Raw genomic sequence first — 27,007 nt, 5'->3', positions numbered from 1 at the left:
AGTCATGCAAGACCATTCTGTGGGCTATCATCACTTACTTAGCAATGTCAACTATCTCAAAACTTAATAACCATTAATAAAATTGACACACGCTACTTTATTTCATTGAAGTACTTAGCAACGATAAGCTTTAACATTAAATAAGTAATCGAATGCTACAAATCTTGCCAAGAGCCAGAAATAACCCTCTGATTGTTATGTTTGTTAATATGGAATAATTCTCACATTAAAATATATATTTAAGCATTTCCAACTCACCTTTCTTTTTAGGCTTTGATTTTTTGGCTGGAGAATAGTCTTCTCCTGCAAGTTGAGCCAATTCTGCTTCCAAGTCATCATCATCATCATCATCATCGTCATTTCCATAACCCACACCATCAACGTCCCCAATACCAGGAATGCCAGAAAATCCCATCTGATGATATCACACCAAAACATGTTAGCATCCAGCATTGCATTAATGTAATAAATTGATAATTATCATTTTGTTACAAAGGGATTTTTTAAAAGTTGGTTATAGGAAGGGTAAGCAAGATCAATATTGATAGTTTCTTGTGATTTCATAATCTAATAGATGGCAAATTTAATACACTGAAAAATAAATTAAGTTTTTGAGCAAAAAAAAGTATACTATACTACTAATCAAAATATGTTTTAATAAATGGTTAGTAGCATGCATGGTGAGACTGACTCTACTGTTGTTTTTTTTTATGCGTCGTAGAGTTCCTTTTAAATCTTAATTTCTCTTCAGAATCCAGTTAGGCAAGAAGTTTTCCGTTAGAAATAGTCAATTGGCAACTCTGCTATTTAATGATGCATAATGCATCAGCTAATGAATACCCATATATCAGGTTTGTAAATATAGATGAGAATGTGTGTGTTTCATCCCTATGCTCTCCAATGAACCATAGCTTTTAAATATGCAATTTTTTTTTTGGGGGGGGGGGGTGAAAAGGTATGATAGACATTTAACAAAATAATTTTGCTTTCTGTATGATACGAACCTGCATATTATTTTATATTTTGTATGTGTGACCTCATACATTTTTTGACATATTGTTTTATTTAGAATCAAAATATTTCTAGATCAAGTATATAATATATTGTAAAGGTGTTTAATCTGGGTCTGTAGAGTTGGTACTGATCAGAAGATAGGTTGTGTGTTTCTGTATGCGTAGTATTACTCTGGAGTTCATATCAGTAGACACACAGATCATGACACTTACAATTAAGTAAATTAACAGGTGCATATAGAATTTTATAAGTTTAATCCAGAATGGGAACAGTCTAAGTCTAGTCTCAGTCACTATAATAAAAGATGCCAATCCTATGAAAGCCTAACCTCAACCATGTGTTTAGCTATATCTATGTGTATTATAATGTATATATATATATATATATATATATATATATATATATATATATATATATATATATATATATATATTCATAATCTGTCTAACTCCAGTATTCCATAGTCTACCTAGTTATACAGAAATTAGAATATACTTCTACTTATTATTTATAAATACTTATAAATAGATATCTAGATAAGATAAGAGATTAGATATATTATAAATTATATTAGGTCTAAATCTAGAATCTAAGAGCTTAGTAAGTTACTTGTAAGCTTGCTCTATCTTTATTATCTTTGTCTTTGTATTTTAGACTAGAGTTGAAATCTGCAGAATTTTATTGACTCTACTTTTATTACTTGATATAGATTCAATCTCTAGTCTAGATTTATTACTCTTAGATTTTAGATTTTTCACTAGATCTCTATAGATATCTAGACAATCTAGTAGTAGTGACTACTTATGTAATAAATTACAGACATAACTTCAAAAACAAAAGATAGTTACGTTCTGCGCATTTCATACACATGACACATGTGTCAATCTAGTCTCTAGATTCTATATCTAGTAACTAACAAAAACATATTCAAAGAGTTTGATAGAGTAGACATATATATATATATATAATATATATATATAGTTATCTAGTACAAGACTGTAACTATTACTAGACTTACTAGACTGTCACTAAATTTGATTAAATTTATCTTCTAGACATTTCTATTTTCTAGTAGATTCCTTAGTAGATCTAGTCTGGATAATGAGTACATCTAGAATAATCTAGATCTATATTTATATAGAAATAGAATCTATACTTTTTATCTATTCTAGACTGACTAATAATACTATTACTTGACTAGTACATACTACTAGATCCATATTTAAGTCTAGATCTAGATCTAGATCTAATTATAATTATATTTACTATATAGATTTAACAATAATAGAATCGAACTACTGATGATCTGATCTAGATAGAATATGATAGATTAAATTTTAAATCTAGATAGATCTATCCTGATATCTAGACAATCTAGTCTAGTAGTACTATTAGTAATTACTGATAAAGTATTAATAGCATTATATTTATATAATTATTATAATATTGTTACGAATCTCACTATCCAGGCTCTCTGCAAACTGCACCATACACCACCAACTTAAAGAACTTGACAACTCAGGGCTCCAAAGTAACGTAAAGGTTTAATGTCCATAAATAACAGCCAATACTGTACAATTGGCAGCACGTAGAACAGTACAAATAGCTCTGCGATAACAAATATCTCTCCGATAACACCGTTCCGCCGTATCAAGTCTTGCACTGGCCTCTCCGTCTCGTTCCGGGCTTGCACTGGGTTCAACAGTTCGGGACTGACTTCACACACTTGGGCTCGTTGTGTCGGACTCGATCACAGACCAAGATCAAGACGCCGTTCGTCTCAACTGTACTTGACAGTACTCCGCACTGAACCGTCGTAATGCTCTGTACAGAACCACACCGTTGAACTGTGCTGTAGTCGACCGTGTTCTGAACTCCTGTCGTGAACCCGCTTTCTGAACCGTCTTGACTGCGTCGCCTCCGCTCTTATATAGGGTCCCTACTGGCCTTCTCGGACCGGACAGAACGCCGCTCGACGTTTCTAGGTGGTCAGATGACTACAACTCTCGTGACGCTCCTGAGCTCTGTTCACGAGGTCGATCCTTCCCGGACCGCCGTCGATCCTTCCCGAACCGCCGTGTTGACACTCGTCTCGGCCGACAGTCGTAACTCGTCACGGTTGACCGCTTGTCTAGCGCTGGCCTGGGGCGATTTGCGTCGGCTGACTACACACACACCACTACCCCCATCTGTGCCACCACCAGGTTTATAACGACATAGACATAGATCTAGAAATCTAGTACTCAGTCTAGTAATCTACTTAATATTATAATAATAATATTAATAATCGTCTGATCTAAGACGACTAAGACTAGAGTTGTCTAGTCTAGTAGAGGCTACTAGATCTAGACTACTGACTACTAGTGTAACTAGTCACTAGAGCCTAGGGCAGGGCGACTAGCTTAGTTACTTAGATTTTAGATTAGTAGATTCTAAGTAGATCTAGTTATTTTTACTACTACTACTACTACTACTACTAGTTACTAGTACTAGCCTATGGCACTAGGCGACTAGTCACTAGATTTAGAATTTAGGGCTAGGGCCTATATATGGCTATGGTATAGTATCATAGTATGGGCTATGTATAGATTCTATATACTATAACTTGGTATAACCCGCCCCTAACCATACATATACTGTATATTAAGTATATATAAATATGTATACAGTATAATACTATATGTATGGCTAGGGGCTAGTAGGGTAGGGCCCTATAGTAGGCTATAGTAAGGCCCTTACTACTAAGGCCAGTAATCCTATACTAGCCTATAGCCCTAGGCCTGGGCCAGGCCTTCCTAATCCTAGTACTCAACTAGTAAAGTCTAGTGGCGGTAGTAATAGTTACAGTAGTAGTAGAGTCAGTAACAGAAGTAGTAGTAGTAGTAGTCTACTAGTAGTACTTACTTATACTTAAACTAGTAGAAGTTAGAAGTAGTAGTAATAGTAGTACTAGTAGATCTAGTACTCGTAGTAAGACTAAGAGTGTGAATTTCCTTTAAAGATTATAATTATTCTAGATCTAGTCAAGTCATACTGAAACTGAGTCATAGTCAAGTCTAGATGTAGTTTAATTTTTTTTTTATTTTTTTTTAATTTAAAAAATAAAATAAAAATTCCTTGATTTTAAAATTAAAACTTAAATTTAAGTGAAAAAAAAAATTCATTAATTGATTCTAACCTGATTCATTAATTCAGCTCCTTTTCTTTTACCTGGTTCTCTACCTCCATCCTGTGCTTTTTTCTTACCAAACATTTTATTTGTTGTTGTTTGTTTTGCTTTTAGATCTACTTTTATTATAGTTATAGTCTACCGGAAACTTCTATGTTTGCATCGCCATAAACTTAGAAGTACAAAGTAATTTTTATAATAAGGCTTGTATTTATTATGTCCCCTCTTTTTGATAGTTTGTAATAAACGATAATCTTACGCTTACCAACTCTACTGATTTATAGAAGTAGTCATCACCTCTGTTCTCAGGCTACAAATTCTACAATAAGGAACGACCCAAAGGAGCTATATTCTAAATGTATGGACAAGGGGCGAAGGGAAAGGGCGCAATCGTTGTTATTTTTAAGGATAGATATGGCTTAAATCACTAATTTTGCTGTTCTGTCACCACAGACCAAAGAAAAGAAAACAACTGAAAATGAATTTTCAAAAGAGAAAGACTTCTAAGAGGAACAATGAAAATATAAACCACGCAATAGATTAATTTGTGAATGAGGAAAGTTTGGAAAGTAAAATGAACTCTATAGATAAACCCATTTTAATAAATGGGTGATACAAAATTACTTTAGACTTTAGACTTTTCAAAATTACTAATTTAAATTTAGTTGGTAATATTATTAGATTTCGCAATAAATTGAGAAGTTTGTTAAGCATAATTAAATATTCTATGAAAATAGAAGATTTTGTGGTTGTCAATTGTTAGTTTCAAACTTTAAAGCAGCTACCTTTTTATTTCTACATAGTTTAAAGGGGACTAATTTAACTTTAATACCAGTACCACATTAGTCAAGGTAAAGTAAAAATCTTCCCTTGTTCATAAGCACTTCCACAGTGTTTAGTATGTTCGCTTGAGGAGCCCTATAAACATGCCCATTACGGCCCAGTATCAGTTTTAATTAGGGTTATCCCCCTTTGCCCTAATTGCAGCCCTAAATAGCCCAAATCGCGCCCTAATGGGCGCGCATACCGTTTGCACATTGGCGTCATTAGGTTCCCATAAGGGACCAATATGGGCTACCCTAATCGTGCCAATATCGGCCCAGAATGGGTAAACCCACTTCCGGATTCATTGGGGATTTCCAGAATCACGCCCTAATCAAGCCCATACTAGCCCCAATGGTTTAGTAACTGAGATTTTCATTGGGGTTTAATTAGGGATAACCCTTATTGTGCCAATATCGGTCCGATGCTGGCCTGAATGGTTTAGTAACTGAAATATTTATTAGGGTTCAATTAGGGATAACCCTTATTGTGCCATTATCGGTCCAATGCTGGCCCTAATGGTTTAGTAATTGAAATATTAATTAGGGTTCAATTAGGGATAACCCTTATTGTGCCAATATCGGACCGATGCTGGCCCTAATGGTTTAGTAATTGAAATATTAATTAGGGTTCAATTAGGGATAACCCTTATTGTGCCATTATCGGTCCAATGCTGGCCCTAATGGTTTAGTAACTGAAATATTTATTAGGGCTCAATTAGGTATTATGCAAATACTGTCTCCGATGGTTTAGTCATTAAATTTTATTATGGCTTAATTAGGAATAATCTTTAATGTTTTTCAATACTGTAGTTTAAAACAAATTCATTAGTGATTTTTTGTTTATAATGCCCTTTTTGTTCAAATGCAGCTCAATGGTTTAGTATGAGATTTTTAACCTTTTACATAGGTCTACTTTCACACTGATGATTTAGATCTAGCAATAGAATTATTTGACATAATTGTTTGGAAATTATAATAATTGAATCAGTGCATGATTTCTATATACATCTAGCTATAATGTCAACATATTTATAAAGTAATGGACAAGTTAAATTACATTTTTGGGTTTGAACACTATCAAACAATACAATTTTTGGTAACGTACTATATAAGACTTGCATGCTCTGATCATTTATTCTTAAATCAAACTTACACAATTAACTTTTTTTTATTTTTTATTCATGGAATAATTAACCAACACAAAAGACAAATATAACAGCACAAACAAGATATCAAGACAGCATTTTCATTCAATTCTTAGCATTCTTTACAAGCTGACTTCAAGACTGGTGGCAATAATTCATATTTTGACTTCCATGCAGCAGCTGGAACAAACAAACAAACAAATAAATATTATAGTCATGTAATAAAACTACCTTCAAGCTGTATTAATAATAAAAAGAATCTAACAATTAAACATCAGAAGACCTTACATTTATCTATTACATTTATCTATGTGGACATACTATTTAACGGTTATATTTCCAGCCCTTGATGATAAAGGGTGCTCAAAAATTAGGTTGCTTCTAAAGCCTATTAAGCAACACAAAAATTAATGGTATTTCAAAATTTGGAGTTCAATCTTCTCCTTAAATTAAATGTTATGAATTGGTGTCAGCAAATGTGGCACTGGTATTTGACTATGCTAAAAGTGCAATGGCAGACTAGATCGAGCTAGGCTTCAATTCATTCAATATTATATTTTGTCCAATTTATTTATATTAACTTTATCACAGGCTCTTACTAATACAACTATATTCTGTTGTAATTAGAGTTCTATGGTAATTTTAAAAATAAGTTGGCTGAAAAGTTATTCTAGAATTAAAATAAACAATTATCACAGTGAAACTTAAAAAAAACATTAAAAAAAAAAAACCACAACCAGCATATTTCAAAATTAGGATAGCATTTCTTTATTTACATTTAATAAATTCCATCCCATTAACAATTTACTTTCAGATTGCTGATCAGTAATCTAAAAGCAAAATTTAATTCTTACCTTCTTGAGCAGGCTTGCTTATGAAAAGATGATGAACAGCATCTGTACTGCATGCATAGGTTATTATTAACCTAAAAGATTAATGTCAACTTCCCCTAAAGAAAATGTGGCGATCTGTTAAAAAAAAATAAAAAAATAAATAAATAAAAACATAAAAAATGTTTAAAGAATGCAAAAAAAATAATATTACAATAGAGGCAAAACACAAAATGTTTAAGGTAAGGTATACAAGAAGGATTGTTGCTATATAATGACATTAGGTCAAAAACAATTCTATGTAGGCCCTATTTTCACTGTATAAATGTTCATTATAATTTTTTATGCAAATTAATAATGAACTTAAATCTCAGTGAAATTACAAAAAGCTGAAGATATTGCTCTCGAACATTGTTTCACAAGATTAACATTTATTTTACATTTTCTTTATTTAATCGATTTGATCTCATTAAAATTTTCATTTGGTTTGGGGGGATGGGGGGGGGGGGGGGTGTCACTGATCAGTAATCTTAAAGAAAAATTTATTCTTCGTACCTTTTTGAGCAGGCTTCCTCATGAAAAGATATTGAACAGCATCTGTAGTGCATACATAGACAATTCTTATTGTCAGCTGCCCTTAAAGAAAACTGGCATTCTAAAAAAAAAAAAAAAATAAAATAAAATTACAATAAAGACAAATGTTTATGGTATGGTGTATAAGAAAAACTGTTGCTATAGCCTAATGATGAGACTGTATTTTTTCTTTAACAGTATCCACACAATGAAATTTTAAAAAGCCTAAGCCTTAGCTAAGCCTATAGAATGAATCCTAGATCAAATTGTAGAAAAATGTATAATATAATAATTAGTATTAAGACCTCTAGATATTCTAGCTAGATCTAAATATAATCTAGATCTATGTCTAGTTTATAGATCTAGAATTTCTAGATCTGTATAGATCTATTTAATTCTATTACATAGAGCCTAGAGTCTTTAAAATTTACAAAAAATAAAATCTAACATATATATTGAGTATTGGTGAATAAAGATGTAACGCTACCTGGACCTGGTTATGTGGTATGCACGATGGACTGTTTGGTCGCCTCGTTGGTCTCTGCATGGTCGTCTGGTTCATACCCTGCAACTGCCATCACTTCCCTAAGCTCCTTTGAGGTTTAGACTACCAAGTAGATATCTTCAACTCTGAAGGAACATTTAAAAAAAACAAAAAACAATGTCAATATAGGGCTATAGTCTATAGCAGCTATAGGGTTAGCCGTTAGTGGCGTTAGTCTATTATATATAGGCCCCTAATATAGATATACTATATATATACATATTTTTCTAGACATATTTCAATATCTGATTTTAAAACCAATATAAACGTTTGATTTTATTTATTTGTATAAATTTAAACATTCTTAGATTCTAAACTCTAGACTAGATTTTCAAGATCTGGAGTGTAGGCCTAATATTGTACATTAGTCTCTACAAAGTAAATATCTATATTATAAGATTATAAGTCTATACTATAGGTCTATGACTATAACTAGTTACTAGATCTAGAATTATTCAATCTAAATGACCTATCGCCTATAGTATGAAAAAATTAAAGATTAGTCTGTATTAACAATATATTAATTAAATATTCTATATCTACTAAATTTTCTAATAACAACTAGATTTTAGAATCTAGACTATTCTAGACTATCTTTTATTAGATCTAGATCTAAGTTTACTAAGTCTTAGTATATCTTATAAGTCTAGGTCAATTTTTTCTAACCTCAAAATATTTGAATTAGAATAGAACTAAAATCTATATATGAGTATGAGTACTATGAGTATAATAATTATTATATTAATATACCAAAGTGTCCAAAGTCCTAAGTCTAAGTATTAGTTTACAGTTACGTGACTAGATAGGCATATAGACTAGATCTAATATTCTGCCCTAAAAGTTAAAAGGTAGTAGATTTAGATTTAAGATCTAGTAAGTCCTTAACTAAATCTAATTCTGTTCTATGCTGCAGATGCATTAGCCATTTCATGGTAGATTCTAGAATCTAGATCTAGAATCTATTCTAAATAGTAAATCAGTAAATCTAGTCATAACGCATGAATGTTAATCACTTAAGTTAAGTCTAAGTCGTCTAGATCTAGATTTAATAGGTCTCAAGTCTAGATATAATATATATATTAATAATATTATATCGTACTAGATCTAGTAGCCTATTACTACTAGATCTATTAGATATTATAATAAAACTAGTCTAGAGAGATCTATAGAATAATATATAATCTCTAGATCTAGATCTAGATTCTTAGCATTCTAGTAGATTATCTAGATATATCTATAAATCTATTCTAAGTCTAGACCTAATCTACTATCTAGATTAGATCTGTTAGTAGTGTTAGAGTACTTAGAGATTCGTCATCTGATGATGATCTGTACTTGTGATAGGCTTAAGACTTTTAACTTATAAGTTACGACCATTCCAAATCAAATGAATTTCCATGGCTGCTGCCATTGCTGCCATGAGTTGAAGAACATATATATGCATTGATATCAAGAAGTACAGCTCATATAATTATTTATAATAGATCTATTATATTAATGAAAGTCTAGATTGACTAGACCTAGACTAGAATGACTATAGCTCTATAACTTGTAGTATAACTAATAACTTAACAGATTTAGATCTAGATCTAGCTAGCTCTAATTTGATCCACGTGTGTACGCTCTAGAGTGAAGACTAAATAATCCAGTTTGTGCCGAATATCGCGAGCTTAAAAGAAATAAATGCTTCTTTTTCATTGGTCGAAAAAAATTTTAAAATGTATAAAACTTTTTTTAAAAATCTAAATCTAAAAAAAAAACAACAAAAAAAACAAATATGTTCTCCTTTAACTTTAGATTCTATGTGTGATTAAATATTACTAGATATAGATATATTTTTTTAGTGTGCACATTAAAAAATCAGACACACACACACACACACTATTTGATTACGAAAAGTCTGCATTGGGCCCATACGGGTAAAACTTCACTATTCCAGTTAGGGATTTCCCCAATAGAACCCTAATTAATTTTTTTTTAAAATCTTAATATTACTTACAAAAAGGATTCAAAGCAACATTTAGCTTTAAGACGATTAATAATACATTTTAAAACATCATAATATTGTTTTTTATGTTATAATAAAGATTTCATCATGTTGGTTCTGGCGTGATTGGGGAAATCCCACACCGGCACGAAAGCGGAAAGACGTTAACGGCCCAATAACTAAAATCCCACACCGATCCGTTAACGTTTTTATAGGGGCGATTGTAAGTAGGTCAATCTACCCAATGAAACCTTATTACCCCACACCGCGCCAGAATGGTTTCCATGGGGCTTTGTTTATAGGGAGGGGCTTAAATATAGCCTTGAGCGCTCGTCGAGTTCAAGTTCAGGTCGTTCCAACTTTTTTGTTTATAAATGCATTTAAAAATCGATCATGATAAATTTCACTCAAATATATAGCCCCCCCCCCCCCATTTCCCAACTGGTCCAGACAAGTGATAGAATCGTAACGCACTGAAAAAGCTAAAAGCATGAAATTGCTGTTTATTTTTATTTTTCGTGTTTTTTTTTTAAAGGCATGCGAATGGCCGTTACAAATAAATTAAGCTTCACATTCACAGTTTGATGCGCTGTGAGAAATGCAAAACTGCAGATGAAATGATTACTGAAAATAATACATGGCCTACAAAAATGTTAAATTCATATGTTTTTTTTTTATATTTGTTTTACACGTTTCGAGTCAGTGGCGTAGCTATGGTGGGGGAGGGATGTGGGGAGAATTTGAAAATTCCCACGGACCTCTACTTGAGGGGGCCCCCAAATGAGTGTTCTAAAATTATTTTTTTTACATAAAATATTACGCCATTATCTCATGTTATGATGTCGAAGTCAAAATGCAGGGGCCCCTAAAGAGGTCAAGCCCCTCGGGCCCGAAATGATGTCAGATCCCACTATAGCTGCCACTGTTTCGGATATTCCTACAGAATTTAAGATTATCTACTTCCTAGACCAAACTACCTGTAGGACGGCGGGGAATTGCAGCGGGCAGAGCTCGAACCTGAGACCATCGAGACGACCGAACGACAGTCCAGCGAGCATAACACACGTCCAGGCAGCGATCCACTATCCCACAATCACTTATTCACATAGGGCTACCACTGGCGGATCCAGAACGTTGGAGTGGGGGGGGCGATTTTTTTCCAAACCCTAACCCTAACGCCCAGTAAACCCTAACCCCATGCATATATATATTCGACATATGAGAATAAAATAAGACTGTTTCTCAATCTTCGGCGAAAAAAAAGTCTTTCTCTTGCAAGCTTGGGGGTCTGGGAGAGCGCTGTAAGCTTCTTAAGTGGGGTTCGGGGCGAAGCCCCGACGCCCAAAAGCGTTTACTCGCATTTTTCTCTGCAGAAACGCACTCTTCTGACATCCACAGCTCATTATTTATCAGTGGGGTTCGGGGCGAAGCCCCGACGCCAAAAGCGTTTTCTTGCATTTTTCACTGCAGAAACGCATTCTTCTGACATCTACAGCTCATTATTTATCAGTGGGGTTCGGGGCGAAGCCCTGACGCCAAAAGCGTTTTCTTGCATTTTTCACGGCTGAAACGCATTCTCCTGACATCTACAGCTCATTACTTATTAGTGGTGTTCGGGGCGAAGCCCCGACGCCAAAAGCGTTTTCTTGCATTTTTCACTGCAGAAACGCATTCTTCTGACATCTACAGCTCATTATTTATCAGTGGGATTCGAGGCGAAGCCTCGACGCTAAAAGCGTTTTCTGGCATTCTTCACTGCAGTAACGCATTCTCCTGACCTACAGCTCATTATTCATTCTATTATAAAGTGCCTTTTGAATAATGAGAAAAATATTCTAATATGAATTTATAGTCCCTTACTACATTGCAAATACAACTGATTTGTTCTTTGAAAAGATTAGATACCCCAGATATTTAGATTAAGGTTTTGAAGATCGCCGCCGAAAAAAATAAAAATTCGATTAATAATATTCAATAAAATTGTAGTATAAATTGTGAGTTATAGTCCTAAATTTATTTAACTAGAAAAATATGAGATAGAGTAAAGGTTGGAAAAAGTCGACTAGGAAAAGATTATCTGGCTTTTGAAATAATCTCAACCGTGACTGTTATATTGAAAAATTTCGTTTGAATTATAACTTTTCCAAAGCAAAGTCTTTCTTAAAATAGTTATGATAAATTCATGTCAAAAAACACAAACTCTGTCTGGAAAGGGGAAGGGCGGTAAAATGAAAACGATTAATTCTCGCTCCTTTTTATAATTTCTGCTATTGATTGCATTTTGCATTAAAGAATAGGGGTTGGGCGACTCGATATAAAAATTTACTTTATAGCATATATTAATTATATTAGTGACAGATTTTTTTAATTTTGTAATTTCTTACTATAATACAAAAAGAAAAAGTATTGATTTGTCCGATGGGGGGAAGGGGATTGCATGTATCGCACTTCCACCTGTTCATATTATATAGATATTCGACTAATTTTGTTCACATACTATGATTTCTCCATAAAAGTAGGACCGCCCCCCCCCACTCAAAGGGTTTAGATGGGAAGGGCGGTGGAGGTATTCGCTCTTCCCCTTCCAATCGGCCAACAGGTGAACGAAATTATATAAAGACCGGTTAAAATACCAATAACAAGTTTTAATCATATAGATATTTAATTGATTCTGTTAGCAAGCTGTGATTTTTCAAATAAATTGGACCGCCCCCCCCCACTCGAAAGTTTATGGTGGGGGGGGGGGGGCGGACTGATGCCATCGCCCCCTCCCGACCCTACCAAATCGACCAAAATACTAGAAGGGGGGGCGAAATAATCTAAAAATAGGTTGAAATATAAATAATTAGTATATATTATTAACATAAGTAATTCCATACTATAATTCGTCCGCCCCCCCCCTTCGAGGGGGGGGTCGGCTGAGTGGGGGGGGGTGTTATAAGTCACAGTAGTGTAAAAAAGCATATTAAAAACATTTCTAAACATTAATTTCCTTGATTAATAATTAATTATTATATCTTTTTATTTAATGGATACTATATTAACTAAATAGTATTTAGCGCCCCTGCATTTTGACTTCGACATCATAACATGAGATAATGGCGTAATATTTTATGTAAAAAAAATAATTTTAGAACACTCATTTCGGGGACCCCTCAAGTAGAGGTCCGTGGGAATTTTCAAATTCTCCCCACATCCCTCCCCCACCATAGCTACGCCACTGACTCGAAACGTGTAAAACAAATATAAAAAAAACAACATATGAATTTAACATTTTTGTAGGCCATGTATTATTTTCAGTAATTTCAGTCAAACTGGGTGGTGTTATAGTAAAAACATTTCTAAACATTAATTTCCTTGATTAATAATTAATTATTTTTTTTTTATTTAATGGATACTATATTAACTAAATAGTATTTAGCGCGTATTTCTCTATAAAATAAATGAAAACATCTGTTGTGCAATATATCGTTGAGCTATTTAAATTAAATTGAAAGACAAAAAAACAACAACGTCACGAATCATTGTTAGGTCGAAATCCTCTCAGACCATCCACATATGTTATTTTTCACAAAGAGCCGTCAATGGAAAAAAACTTTGTATCTTATTTCCTATTTCCAATCTCTTGTTTACAGTTAAGATAGACCTCATTGGAGAAAATGCAGTCCAGGTCCAGGTCACCGCAGGTAGGCCTACAATATCTAAATTCGAAACTGGATTCTGTAGCTAGAGCAAGTGGTATGCCCTATCGAAATTAGGGCTGAAAAAAAAAATGCTATAGTTTGTGGCGAAATGTTACATACAGTTGAATGGCCATCAAACATTAGAAGAAGTTGACTCATTTAAACATCTAGAGTCAAACACTAAAAGCGAAATATAATCAATAAAAGAGATAAAAAAACAACAACGTTTAAGCTTATAATTTCTGTCATGAGAAAAGTGAGGAAAATCTGTATGAGTAACGTCAGCTTCCAAGTGAAATTAAAACGATATTGGTCTCTGAACTTCTATATGGTTGTGAAGGTTGGACACTGAGCGCTGAGGCTGAAAGAAAAACGTCAGCCTTTGAGAGTAAATGCTAAAAAAAAATGCAAATGAGTTTGTACCTGTACTAGTCATCACTCTGGCTAGCGAAAAGGAGGAGCTCCTCAATTGTTTGAAGAGACAAAAGCCGAGCTGGGTCGGTCATATTACGTAAGACATCATTCAATGTAGGCTTAGTGTGGGGGAAGCACGAAGAAAAGATCGTTCAAGGAAAAGCTGGCTGGACAAATTAAATTAATGGACCGTCCACTCTCTTGATATCCTGCTAAGAACAGCTGCTGACCGAGAAAAGCTTTGAGGGATTTTGTTAACGCGAACTGCCACAGCAGTCAAGGGACAGATGACGATAACTTGTTGTTAGAAATGTATGTGTTGCAATGTGTGAAGTTTGGTAACAGAATTATATGAATTCTAAATGGGTTTAACTTTAAGCCCCACCTCCCTCTTTATGCCTATATTTTCGTAAGCAAGCCGGTGGACGTGCGTAAGTTACAAATGTTCGTTTTCAAACGGAAAGAAAAAAGGTTTCAAACGTAGATGCATATTATGGTTGCCTCGAATATTTCATGCTACAGTAGGACAATCGGATCGTCCCACCTTTTCTTAATTATTTTACCTTCTAATTTAAATAAATACTAGGAGAATAGTGCCATGAAGACGCCAGCCTAGCCTAGAAGAATTAAGTTCTCAAGCTCAGAATGTTGGGAAACGATTGGTTGGGTGAGTCTACAGTGCTATATACCCGACCCCATACACACACACACACTGTTTATTGTTTGACAGCTACGAATGGTAGACGACCGAAAAGGTTTCTTGGTAAAATGTTTGATATGTTTCGGATGTTCCTTCAGAGTTGAAGATAATCTATACTTCCTAGTCCTAATCTGCCGCAGGACGACGGGGATGGCAGCGTGCAGGGTATGAAACAGACCCATCGAGACGAACGAACGAGTCATCGACAGTTCAGTGCGCATACCACACGACCAGGCTGCCTACAGAGGAGCCCCTCGAAAACACTTTAAAGGCCAGCTTAGGCGCCAGCTTGCTTTAGGCCTGACTTAGAAAAGAGCACCTTGCGGGTTGCTTCCGAACGAGTCAGAGTTTTTAAATAAAGATACACATTTGAGACCAACGAAAATCTGCTGCCGAAGAAAGACGCAGCTGTGAAAAGATAACATAATATTATAAACCGACCTCCGGCAGACAACGATGGTCGGTTATCATACGGGTTATGTCTGTCACAGATATAGGAAAATAAGTAGATCTACATCTAGATCACAGACAGGTTTTATTAGATCTTGATCTACTCGTTCTAGATCTAAATGATGTAATCTAACGACTTTTTTTTTTTCTTTTATAACTTCTTACATCTAGATCTAAATGCATTTTGTCTACTCTTGGGATTTTTACAAATCCATTCTTGGGTAATCTGAAATATCTCATTGGCTGTAAAACAGCAACACGTTTACTGAACTCTTCTATTTGTTGTGTTTAAGATAGTCTAGATCTCAAGATCTACGTTCTAAATCTCTCTCTACATTCTGTCATTCACATTATGAACACTTGATTATTTGTATTACACACAGTTTACAGTATTAGATCTAGATCTAGTATTACAGTTTGTAGCTGTATTTTATAAGATAATCCCCAAAAATAGATCTAGTATAGGTCTACTTCTCTAGTTCTATAAATTTACAAGACAATAATTCATGACAATTGTGAATCGAATGTCAATGTCAGTCACACTGTCACAGTCACAATCTGACTTCTGACAATCAGCTACTGAGCTAGATCTAGAAACTTAGTGAAACTAGATTTATAATTTAGTCAATTTTGAATTTAGATTTTTAATTTTAATTCAATAATTGTACTTTTTTACTTTTTAGACAGATTCAAGAAGAATAATATTTATAAGTATTAGATCTAGATTCTAGATCTATCAGTATACTCAAATACTGGGATACAGTTAAACAAAATGTCACTTATTATGCCGCAAATAAAAAATAAGCAAAGAAGAGGTGAAATGTACAAAAAGTTTTTAAAGGAAAAACGAAAGGTAAGGCCCTAACTCTAACCTACGGGCGTAAGGCCTATAAGCCTAATGGGTAGACTGCTATTCGTAAATTATTATATTTTATTATCTTATAAATTAATATAAATAGGGTAAATAGGCCTAGAGTAGATATCTAGACATTCTAGATTTAATTGTAAACACTAATTCACTAATTACAGATGTTGCTTCAGAAAGATAATTATAAATAATAAATTATATGAATATGTCTATATGACATCCTGTATGTTGTATTATATGGAGTATTATGTATTATGATGTATACATGTACTAACTAATAATTACTAATAACAAGATCTAGTAACTTCAGTAACTAACGTCAATGTCACTAGAACTATCTAGCCTGTCTAGCTCCTTAGCCTTAAGTTAATGAACTGATAATGGTTAGATGTTACTCAAAATTATATTTTTACAACTAAAAAAGGTAACAAAACAATTACCAGGATATAATTTGACCTGCATAAAAGCTATAATACCCCTATATTGGGCCTATATCAATGCCATATTTGAGGCACAAGTAGGAGCACAATTTGCAGCCCTCAATATCTTGGACTCCAATGACCAGGATATCAACACAAAAGTCTTTAAGCTTAACACAGCAGTCACAGTTAAGCTGTGAGTCTTGAGATTTGAAGCAAGAAGAGTGGCCAGGGTGAAAGAACACCGAACTAACAAAAAGCTGAGAGAAGAAGCTGGTCTATCTGCAACTGATCAAATCTACCCATGTTCCGTATGCGGCTGGCTTTTAAAAAGTGAGGATTGGACTTTTTTAGTCATCTTCAAGTCCATAGGAAATGAGAAATGTGCTCATCTTCGATCATGAAGGAGGAGCTATATATAGACACAGATACAGCACTGGAGGTATTAGGGAAGCTCCGCCTGCCCAAAAAAATATGGGTAACAGCAGATATACTCATTCTGTACTCTGTGATAAGCATCTGGAGTTTAAAGGAAAAAAGTTGTTCAACCAAAATATCATCACAAATATACAAAAGTGTCAACATACCGCAAGTAAGTGTAAAGAGAAAAAATGTCAAGAAATTGAGAGGGACAAAATTTCAAATCTACAAACAAAAAAAATGGCTTAAAAGTTTCATTTCAGTATATTTTTTTAAAGACTATCTTATTTACATTTCAGGTCAAAATGGAAGAAAAGAAGAAAAGGAAAAAAGAAGAGAACCAACTAGGATCAAAGGTTTATTGATTATAATTTTAAAGAAGTACACATTAATAAGTAGGATTAATTCAGATTCAGTTAAAACTAATATATGTTCAAATTATATAATATGCATTTAATACATTTTAGGCGCCTCCAAAGAAAAAGCCTAAAACTATAGAAAATATGAGAGTACCAGATGAAACAATGGTGGATCCAACCAATGAAGAAGTAAGTAGTAGGGTGATATTAATGAAATTGGTCAAAATGATTCTGAAGGCAGTTATCTTTCAAATTTGTAGCAATTACATGTTTCAAACAAATGTTTCATTATTTGCACCAATCAGTTTTCTTATTAAAATAATTGTAATAATAAAAATATATGTTTGTGATTGTTTTTATAATTTGTTTTCAAAGATTTATTAATTATTCATAAATTTTTTTCTTTAGACAGTTTTAGATTTAGAACAAGATGAAATGGCACCTTACTTCAAGCAGGAAACCACACCAAAAATTCTAATCACCACTTGTGACAGACCAAAAAATGTAATTTAAATTTTAATATTATCTTAATCACTTCTCTATCTCTTGGTTTGTCTGTTTGCCTGCCTTCTCTCTGCTCTGATCTCTAATGTAATATATCTGCCTAAACTAACTAGTGCTTTCCTAGTTTAATGTCACCAAGTCAGTATATCATTTCTTTTGGGAAATCATTGTTCTATCCAAAGTAGCTATCAAATAATAACGGATCACTAAACTATTGGTCAAATATAAGACATGACAGTTGTGAATTTCTGTCCATTTATTTAACTAATAAGAGCAGGCATTTTTGTCACTGTATATCATTAAGTTTTCAGTACCTACAAAGTGTTTTAAAATTACTAATTGTCTAAATTTTTTTTTTTTTGCATTTTAGTGAGAATTGAAGACAACCTATCATTTAGTATATATTGTAATAACCTTACAATAACATTAGTTTAGTGTATCATTTATTGATTAATTATGAATGTTCAATCTAAGAAATCTAATATTATATGGTCCTAAATCCTAATTTGATAACCAGTTGTTTTTATTTTCTCAGAAAACAAACAGCTTTATTAAAGAACTTAAAAAAGTAATTCCTAATTCTGTAGTCAAATATCGACGTGGACTGGATTTGAAAAAAATTATTCCCCAAGCAATAGCTAAAGATTTTACAGATTTGCTAGTGGTAAATGAAGATGCAGGTGAACCTAGTATCCTTTATTACTGGAAGTGTTTACTTACTATTTACACCTGTTTAAAAATTTCATTCAAGCTTTTTTTTTTTTTTTTTTTTTTTTTTTTTTAACTTATGTGATTATCTGTTTTATTTAAAGATTTGTGCTAAAATTTGTTGAATACCAGGAATTATTCCTTCCTTAATGATAGAAAGATGGGTTAGTTTTGTGTCATCTTCCAGATGGCCCTACAGCTGAATTCAAGATGATGAATGTCAAGTTGTGTAAAGAATTAAAGGTAAAACATTCAAATATCTTCAATTGCGTTTTAAGATAGGGCTGATCCATCAAAGTACAAAATGAAAGCCCATTACTTCATTCAAGGGTATCTGGGCTATTTTAGGCAGCAATGTTTCTGGAGAAAGGCATCCGTGGAAATGTTTTTTTTCCAAATTACTTTTCTATATAATGAGCCATGCATCGGTCAACACTAACATTGCAAAGATACTATGGAAAAATAAAAAATAAATTTTCCTAATATAGTGCTGAGAATGTTATAGTTTCTGAAAAGAAGAGCGTTGCCAATGGAAAGGCAAAATAATGAACAAAAACTAAATCAAATCATGATTCAACCTTTGCCTAGAAACTTAATGGCTTTCTCTTTAGTCAGCTTCATTAAATAGAGTACAAGATTGTGCTAATCTTTTCCTTTAAAAGAAGCTTTACACATTGTAACTTACTATTTAATTTCACTTCTATAATTTTAGTTCAATAAGTTTTTTCCCATCATTTCTCAGCAAAATAATTTATAAGCAGTTTTTCTATTGCAATTTTTTTTTACAGAAATACAGATTTCAGATTTCCAATTTTAAACTTAAATAATAATAATATAAAAAAAAATTGAGTTCATAATTAAATTTACTTAGATTATACATTATAGCTTTGACAAGTCAACTAATTTCATATCATTTTTTTCTTGTATAACTTTATTTCCAGAGACTTGGAGAAATGTCTGATCATGAGCCAGAAATCAATGTACATAATTTTAACACACGATTAGGTGTCACTATAGGTAGAATGTTGACCTGCCTGTTCCCTCACAGACCTAACTATCGTGGTAGGCGGGTTGTCACCTTTCACAATCAGAGGGATTTTATTTTCTTCAGACACCACAGGTATAGACATTTTTTTTTTTGTACAAAGTTGCATATGTATTTCTGCCTTCTTTAAAATTGATTAAGTCTGAACCGACATAAAATCTAGGTGAAAAAGAAATCAACTTTACCAGTTACTATTGGTGGAAGTGTTTTTTTTTAATAAGTTGTTAAATTTAAAATAGCTTTTGGCATATTTACTATTAACAAAATCTAACATCAATGTCATGGCTATTTAAAACTCAAGTCTTTTGATTATTGATTTGCGATAGCTAATTAGTTAATCCTGTGAACTCTCAGTGGAGCATAGGGCCACAATTGCAAATCTCTGAGCAGCTTTCTTCATCTGCTCCTATGTCATCTAGTATCCTCAGCTTCACCAATGACAGACCTCTTCCAGGTTTGCTTGGGCCTGCCCACTTTCCTCTTTCCTTACAGGTTCCAAATTGATTCACATTAATCAATCATAAATATTTATGGAAAAAATTTTGTTTCATTTGGAGAAAAAAATATTTTTCAGATACCAGTTCAGAAATGCAGAGAAAGTAAGTTTACAAGAATTGGGGCCTAGATTTATCCTTAAGTTGCGATCTCTGCAAAAAGGGACATTCGACTCTAAGTCTGGGATATATCTCTGGATACATAAGGTTGGTCTTCAATTGTTGCATAATGTTTTAAATGTATACTGCAAATAAAACAACTACTTTTCAGCTATTATAAAACATTCATAAGAAGAATTGGGTTATACTTTTATTACAAAGATCTGCACTTTACTTTAGTCATTCATGCTTATATTAAAGCATTAAAACTGCTAATTTTATGGTTTGCTACTGAATTATCTACATAGGACTTGTCCATTTTTCTATATAGAACAGAATAGTAAAATTCTCTTGTCAACTAGATTGTGACAAGCTGTTACATTTGTTTAACAATAAATACAAGGTTCTAAAAATGTTGATCTCAATCAGCAATTGTAATTCTGGATATTTATATGAGTTATCTGTTTATGGAATCAGTAATAAAACACTAGTTGCTTTATCATAAAAAGGGATAGGTTAAGGTAATGGTGAAGTTATTATTATTATTTTTTTTTTTGACAAAAATTGGTGGATGCCCTAGAACAGGGGTGGGCAACCTTTTTCTACCGAGGGCCGCATTAAAAAAATTTGGGGACTGGCGGGCCGCATAATTATTTTTTTACTCCCAATTGAGGAATTACAAGAAGTTAGCAATTTCTTGAACTAATTTTACAAATAATTTTTTAAATTTTGTTATTGTCTTTTTACATCATAACATTTCACCACAAATGTACAATTGTACTTAATGTGAATCATTTAACTGTTTACATCCGTGCATAATATTCTGTAATTGTAGAACTAGCTTACTAGTTGTTTTGATCTTGCGACTGCTGTCAAATTACAGTCAGTGAGCATCGACCTGTTCAAAGACTTCATAATTTTCAAACAAACGAAATAAAGCGTGTTCACAGATGAATTTGGTTCCGAATAATGTGACAGCTTCGCAGCAACGTTTTCTTAAGTATGGGAATACAGCTTCTGGCACTCATGAAATTTCTGTGGAAGAACTCACTGGAATTACTCTTCCAAGTCATAATTTGCTTGGAGGTATGTCATCTGGGGCTAAATAAAGCTTCTGCATTAAATGGTGAACTGAGGGTATAGAAAACTAGTTCCAAGTTCCTGACGACTTAAAATTTGCTATCAAACTCCACAATCAAGGAATCCAAATAAGTCTTGTAATTTCATCAATTTCACTAGAAATAGTTTCTCCTTTCAGCTAAGGAAAATGATAAGACCCGATTTCACTCGCTGCCTCAAGAAGTGGAATAATTTTGTTTGAAAAGATTTAAGATGCAGATACATTTCATTTGCAAACAAAACATTGCAATACCTCCAATGATAAACATAAAGTCTGTCTTTAACTCTTCATTAGAAATATTAGTAACAAAGTCACAGTCAATGTCCTTCAATGAACCTATTTCTTCCTTGAGATTCCATATTCTTCTTGGCCAGCGGATACTACGTGTGTAACCGAACATCGGAATGTTTTGTTTCCAAATCTTAAAGTACTTCTCAGAACTGCCAGTCATGGCCGGTAGATAATTGGAGGCCCTAGGCAAAGTGAATTAGTTGACCTCAAATACTTTATAAAAAAAAAGAGACAACAGTAAAATTATTCAATTTATTAAAAAACCTATTGTACTTCAACAATAGCATTGATGATAAGTTTCTCTATTTCTTCTCTAAAATAAACAGCTGGCAGTTAGTGCAATGCCCTCACCAATCGGTGACCCTAAGCAGTTTGTCTATGCTTAAGGCTGGCCCTGTGCCAATAATAATATCATTGAGAAATCATTTCCAACAATATATTTGATATTCAATGCTTTATTTTATTAAAAAGCCTGTTTTTCTTAGTCAAGGCACGAGCTCCATTAGTTGTTACACTTGTCATCTGGTACATACCGACCCAACACTTTCAACTCAGTTTTTGATGGAATTGAATAAATACTCGCTTGTTTTTGTCTTTGACTGAATGTTTCGAAATATTGCCATTAAGAATAATCTTTGTTTACTGTAAACTTTTTAGAATGACGTTTTAAGACAATGTTTCTTTAGCCTCTTCATGATAAGTGATAAGAATCAAAAGTTTCAATAATTTCTAGATCTATATATATTTACAATTATTTATTTAAATATATTTGCATTTTTATATGTGTAATGTGTGGGAACACCTGATTTCTTTAGGCGTCGGCGGGCCGCATAAAACACTTTGGCGGGCCGCATGTGGCCGGCGGGCCGTAATTTGCCCACCTCTGCCCTAGAACTTTCCATTCAAAATGTCCAAACTATTTCTCTATTAAAATTAAATTATTAGACAATGCTAAGACTTTCATTTTACAGTGTCCAAAGTTCTTCATTAACAGAAAACCATGTTTTTAAGCTTATTGAGCTTTGCCATGAAGACTACTTTCAAATTTGCATTCAGTTTTATTACACCAGTTTGTTTTTCAGCGTCATGAAATGGACACCAGCAGAAGAAAGTTCCACTTGTAACTAGAGAACAAATGCTGACTAAATGATGCTCATACATTGCCCTGTTCAATTCTATGAACTATTAAAGATGATGTGAACTTTTTGCTCTTCTCAGTTCTATTTTTTTGTGAGGCTTTTTAGCTCTTAGAACTAGATACCCTAAATAATAATTCATTGCCATGCTGTTCTAATGTTTTAATAATAAATATACTTATTATATATTTTGTGAAGATTTTTTGACAGTACTAACCATTAACTTGATTAAAATTAAAAGAAACATAAGAAAATATGGACAAGTATTACATTGAGGCTATAAGGAATAAAAAAAAAAGCGCCTTTAAAAAACAAACAAACTTCAATATGTTAACACTATTTAATTGGCCAGTTTGATCCTAAAAAAAACAAAACTTCAATATGTTAACACTATTTAATTGGCCAGTTTGATCCAAAAATAAAACAAAACTTCAATATGTTAACACTATTTAATTGGCCAGTTTGATCCTAAAAAAAACAAAACTTCAATATGTTAACACTATTTAATTGGCCAGTTTGATCCTAAAAAAAACAAACTTCAATATGTTATCACTATTTAATTGGCCAGTTTGATCCAAAAAAAAAAAAGTGATAAAAGCTGCTAATGTCATTTCATAATGTGTATCTTAGATTAGTTCCTTAGAATACAAAATTTAAAAAAAAAATGGTCGGAATTCCTGCTGTAAGCCACCTCAATAGTATCCTTTATCATTACATTCATCAAAGTATAATCAGGAAGAGTACTGAAGTGTGAAAATAGTACATTACACTACACATACATGCACATGAAATCCTATACACAAAATGTAGAACCAGTTCTACCCCAAACTGATAGCAATCAATTCTCACAAGCGTTTAGTTCTAGATATGCACTAAACAAACTGAATTTAGATCTAGGCAGAAAGTGTGAACTAGTAGCACGTGGATGCCTAGTGAACTAAGAAATGCCAATGACTTAATGAAATCTTACATTAACCTCAGCAGCTAGAAAAACATACAAATATACATAAGACTTGAACATGCTCGACTATATTAACACCATATGGCTTAATTATCTTCTTTTTTTTTGACGGAACGTATGTCATTGAAAATATTTAGAACATCTATTTACTTTTAGCTGTCTAGATCTAGAAACTATTTCACTTCATGACAAACATACTCTTCAAATACAAAAACAAAATCTAATGAAATACTCAGAAAGACACAAAGATAAAGGCACATTCCTCGTTCCATATTCTAGGACAAATTTGTACAAATGCTCCTTCCCTAGTGCTATTAGAGCATGGAATGGGTTGTCTGAGTCAGCCAGGAAAACCAGTGACTTGGCAAAGTTAAGTGATTGATGAACATGCATGAATAGATTGATCTAGGGAGACGCGTAGGACGTAATCATCTTCTTCTTAAAGCAACATCTGTATTTTATAAGATAAGAAGATAAGATTCTAAATTCTCACTAGTCACAATCGCGATTATTTTCTATTCCCTTGAGGAAATCAATTATGAAACCATCATTGCATTTATAATCAACTTTTAATGATCTTTTTCTTTAATTTTAGTCATTAGATCTTCTACTCTAAATCTATATTTAATTACTGTTATATAGATTAGCAATACGTCCTCTGTAAGGCGTGAGCTATTGGAGAGCATGTCGATACCCGAGTTTTAGGCAAACTTTGACATGCATTCATGGTGAGAAGAAAGCACCTTTGGACCGTAAAAAACTAGCCGTGAAAACGTTTCGCTCATTTAATTTTTTTTTTTTTGTTAATTATAACAACATTTCCTTGTTACTGTCACGAACAGTCTCTTAGCATAAGTGTTTCCTAGTGAAAAAGAACGCATGGTAAGGATCAAATGTCGTCTGAGCTGCGATCATTAAAATGTCATGGATTTATTTTTTTACAAATCTTATATCAAATCACTCAGTCTAGTAAACGTTTGAACATGTGTTTTTTTTCCTCCTATTTCCCATTCTAGGTCCGTGTAGCAGTTTGCAATACTGAACTCATTAGTAAAAGAGCCGCATGAATGTCACTAAGATTTGTATTCAATTGTTACAAGATTTTATAATATTACTGTATAAAAGGAGCACTCAAAGCGTCGTGATTTACAGACTCTACAGTGTATATATATTAAGGTTACTAATCTAACGCATTTTTCGAAATAATGTAAAAAGTCTACAATCGTATGCAGTACTTTTTATAGACTTCATCCCTTATAGGGGCCTACACACTAACAAGCAATAAAAGGCCTATATGTCAAGACAATGAAGATGTAGACTTAAACCGAAATACAAAGACAAAGAGACTGTTAGCATATAAAACAATCTTGACAATATTTGTTTTCCCTAAAGGATATTAAATTACCTTTGAACAAATAACCGTGATGCTCTGAAAGCATATACCATTGCGTGTGTAGCCAACTCCCAAGATGTAGATACTTGAACAGGATCTGCAAGTTATAATTAAGAAAGCGGCAGATGACCTTGTGAGGAGGGTGGACAAAAGAATTGAGAATGAAGGGTTGGATTTGTACATTTAATTCCATGTGCCCGAGAACATGGTTAGTCATAAAACCGAATCCGATGAGTACATGCAGATGATGTGATAATTGCTGTTATAGATAGGGCCTACATAATTTTAAAGATGCAGAATTTGACAGGGTTTGTGTGTGTGTGTAATTCTGCTGTCTTGTAGGCAAGCCAAGTCAAACGAAGTCACTGCATCTAGACCAGAATCAGGCTTTTATTTTGTGCAGGCCCTAACACATTAGAATACTAAATTTAAGTATTTTAGTGAAATATTAATGTATTATTTATGAAATGTATCATGCAAAGTGGGATATGAATGCTATAAAAATGTGATTTAAAATGTCTTTAAAGCATGGTCGAGAGGCCAAGTGCACTTTAACTTGGCTACCTAGAAGGGGGCTCGAGGTTTTACACCCGAATCGGGCAGAGTTGTGTTTACGGAGCGCATAAAGGCAGCACGGAAAACCAAATCCTAGATACCACCTCCCCCCCCCCCCCCTCATTGGTCCTCAAATGAGATTGGACCAAAAGCGCTCTGAGCATGCTATAAGCGTGAAAATAGCGCTATATAAAAGCTATAACAATAATAATAATAATAACAATAATAATAATAATATTAAAGATGTGTAAAGACTAGGCTGAGAAGCCACATGACACAAGGCACTTAGAGAACATTTCATGGTGATGGCTAACCCTAACCCTGATACAGACGTTCTACGAGTAATCCGTTTGGACACAGTCATAAACAATGTGGCTTTCAATACCATACAGCCACATCTAATGATAAACAAACTGAGTAACTTAAATGTAAGCCCTTACTTGCAAGCATGGGTTCTAAACTTTTTAACCCAACGGCCCCAGTATGTTAAAGTCAACAACACCAAATCGTCAACTCGAGTACTATGTACGGGTGCTCCACAAGGTTGTGTACTTTCTCCTGTGCTATACACTCTTTACACTAATGACATAAGAAGCATCTATGACTCAGTTAAACTCATTAAATTCGCTGATGATACTGCCATAGTCGGTCTTATTTCAGGAGACGAAACTCAGTATCGAAGCTCGATAGAAGAGTTTACAAACTGGTGCACCGACAACTTTCTAGAACTGAATGTAACAAAAACTAAAGAACTTATAATAGATTTTAGAAAGAAAAAACAAACTATACGTGAACTGCAAATAAACACTACATCTATAGAACAAGTAAAGGCATATAAATATCTAGGCATTATCATCAACAACAAGCTTTCATGGGAAGACCACCTTGGAACTCTGACAAAGAAAACAGCCCAGCGACTCTTTTTTCTATACAAACTCAACAGTTTTAAATTAAACAAGAAGATCCTTGAGACATTTTACGGCGCGACAGTACAAAATCTGCTAACATACGGAATAAGTTGTTGGCAAGGCAACGCCTCATCTAAACTGTTGCAACGTCTAGAAAACATCATTAAAAAAGCATCAAAAATTACACTCACAACATTACCACATTTAAAGGAACTTTTTGAACAAACGTGCCTAAGAAAAATCGAAAAAATCTTGGAAGACAACGGCCACCCGCTCCATCAGAACTACGCCAGGTCGTCGCGAAGTGGGCGACTGCTGTCAATCAAAACAAGAACGGAGCGGTACAAAAACTCGTTCGTACCTCACTCGGTCAGACTCTATCACCGCCACTCAT

The 27,007-nt window shown here is 33.5% G+C and overlaps 2 protein-coding genes and 2 long non-coding RNA genes across 10 annotated transcripts in view; 2 read left to right on the top strand and 2 right to left on the bottom strand.

The window, feature by feature from the left end:
- Positions 1-4,373, bottom strand: part of LOC106059185 (coiled-coil and C2 domain-containing protein 1-like) — a 31,658-nt gene extending 27,285 nt beyond the window's left edge. For all 3 annotated transcript variants that reach the window (XM_056029567.1, XM_056029568.1, XM_056029569.1), the window contains exons 1-2: positions 4,193-4,373; positions 259-415 (exon numbers count right to left, since the gene is read on the bottom strand). In XM_056029567.1, the coding sequence (XP_055885542.1) occupies positions 259-415; positions 4,193-4,267 (232 nt within the window). In that variant the 5' untranslated portion in view covers positions 4,268-4,373. The remainder of the gene's footprint in view (positions 1-258; positions 416-4,192) is intronic.
- A 75-nt stretch (positions 4,374-4,448) lies between these two features.
- On the top strand, positions 4,449-6,889 carry LOC129926300 (uncharacterized). The gene is made up of 2 exons (XR_008777959.1): positions 4,449-4,541; positions 4,637-6,889. It is a non-coding gene; the product is annotated as an uncharacterized LOC129926300 (long non-coding RNA).
- LOC129926299 (uncharacterized) lies at positions 6,165-9,778 on the bottom strand. 3 transcript variants are annotated; one of them, XR_008777956.1, is made up of 5 exons: positions 9,673-9,778; positions 8,043-8,185; positions 7,538-7,637; positions 7,007-7,120; positions 6,165-6,332 (listed from the first exon to the last, which is right to left on the bottom strand). It is a non-coding gene; the product is annotated as an uncharacterized LOC129926299 (long non-coding RNA). The 3 variants fall into 3 exon arrangements; XR_008777957.1 differs by lacking the exon at positions 9,673-9,778 and adding an exon at positions 9,403-9,478; XR_008777958.1 differs by lacking the exon at positions 9,673-9,778 and adding an exon at positions 8,850-9,004.
- A 5,789-nt stretch (positions 9,779-15,567) lies between these two features.
- LOC106059197 (ribosome production factor 1-like) lies at positions 15,568-22,866 on the top strand. 3 transcript variants are annotated; one of them, XM_056030775.1, is made up of 10 exons: positions 15,568-15,703; positions 16,017-16,186; positions 17,340-17,396; positions 17,508-17,588; positions 17,808-17,903; positions 18,439-18,592; positions 18,772-18,854; positions 19,553-19,731; positions 20,231-20,357; positions 22,743-22,866. In XM_056030775.1, the coding sequence occupies exons 2-10, from the start codon at positions 16,106-16,108 to the stop codon at positions 22,782-22,784; spliced, it is 900 nt and encodes a 299-aa protein (XP_055886750.1). In that variant the 5' UTR covers positions 15,568-15,703; positions 16,017-16,105; the 3' UTR covers positions 22,785-22,866. The 3 variants fall into 3 exon arrangements, with proteins under 3 accessions (XP_055886750.1, XP_055886751.1, XP_055886752.1); XM_056030776.1 differs by having other exon boundaries at positions 15,621-15,740; XM_056030777.1 differs by having other exon boundaries at positions 15,632-15,748.
- Positions 22,867-27,007: the final 4,141 nt, after the last annotated feature.

This window comes from Biomphalaria glabrata, chromosome 5 (genome assembly GCF_947242115.1).
Source record: "Biomphalaria glabrata chromosome 5, xgBioGlab47.1, whole genome shotgun sequence".
Lineage (NCBI taxonomy): Eukaryota > Metazoa > Mollusca > Gastropoda > Planorbidae > Biomphalaria > Biomphalaria glabrata.
Note: the sequence above shows the minus strand (reverse complement) of the source record. Positions and strands in the feature narration are given on the sequence as shown.

Coding starts and splice junctions, on each gene's coding strand:
- LOC106059197 (XM_056030775.1), top strand. CDS start 16,106: ATGTCACTTATTATGCCGCAAATAAAAAATAAGCAAAGAAGAGGTGAA. Junction 17,589..17,807: donor TGGATCCAACCAATGAAGAA/GTAAGTAGTAGG, acceptor TTTTTTCTTTAG/ACAGTTTTAGATTTAGAACA. Junction 18,593..18,771: donor TGAAGATGCAGGTGAACCTA/GTATCCTTTATT, acceptor AATGATAGAAAG/ATGGGTTAGTTTTGTGTCAT.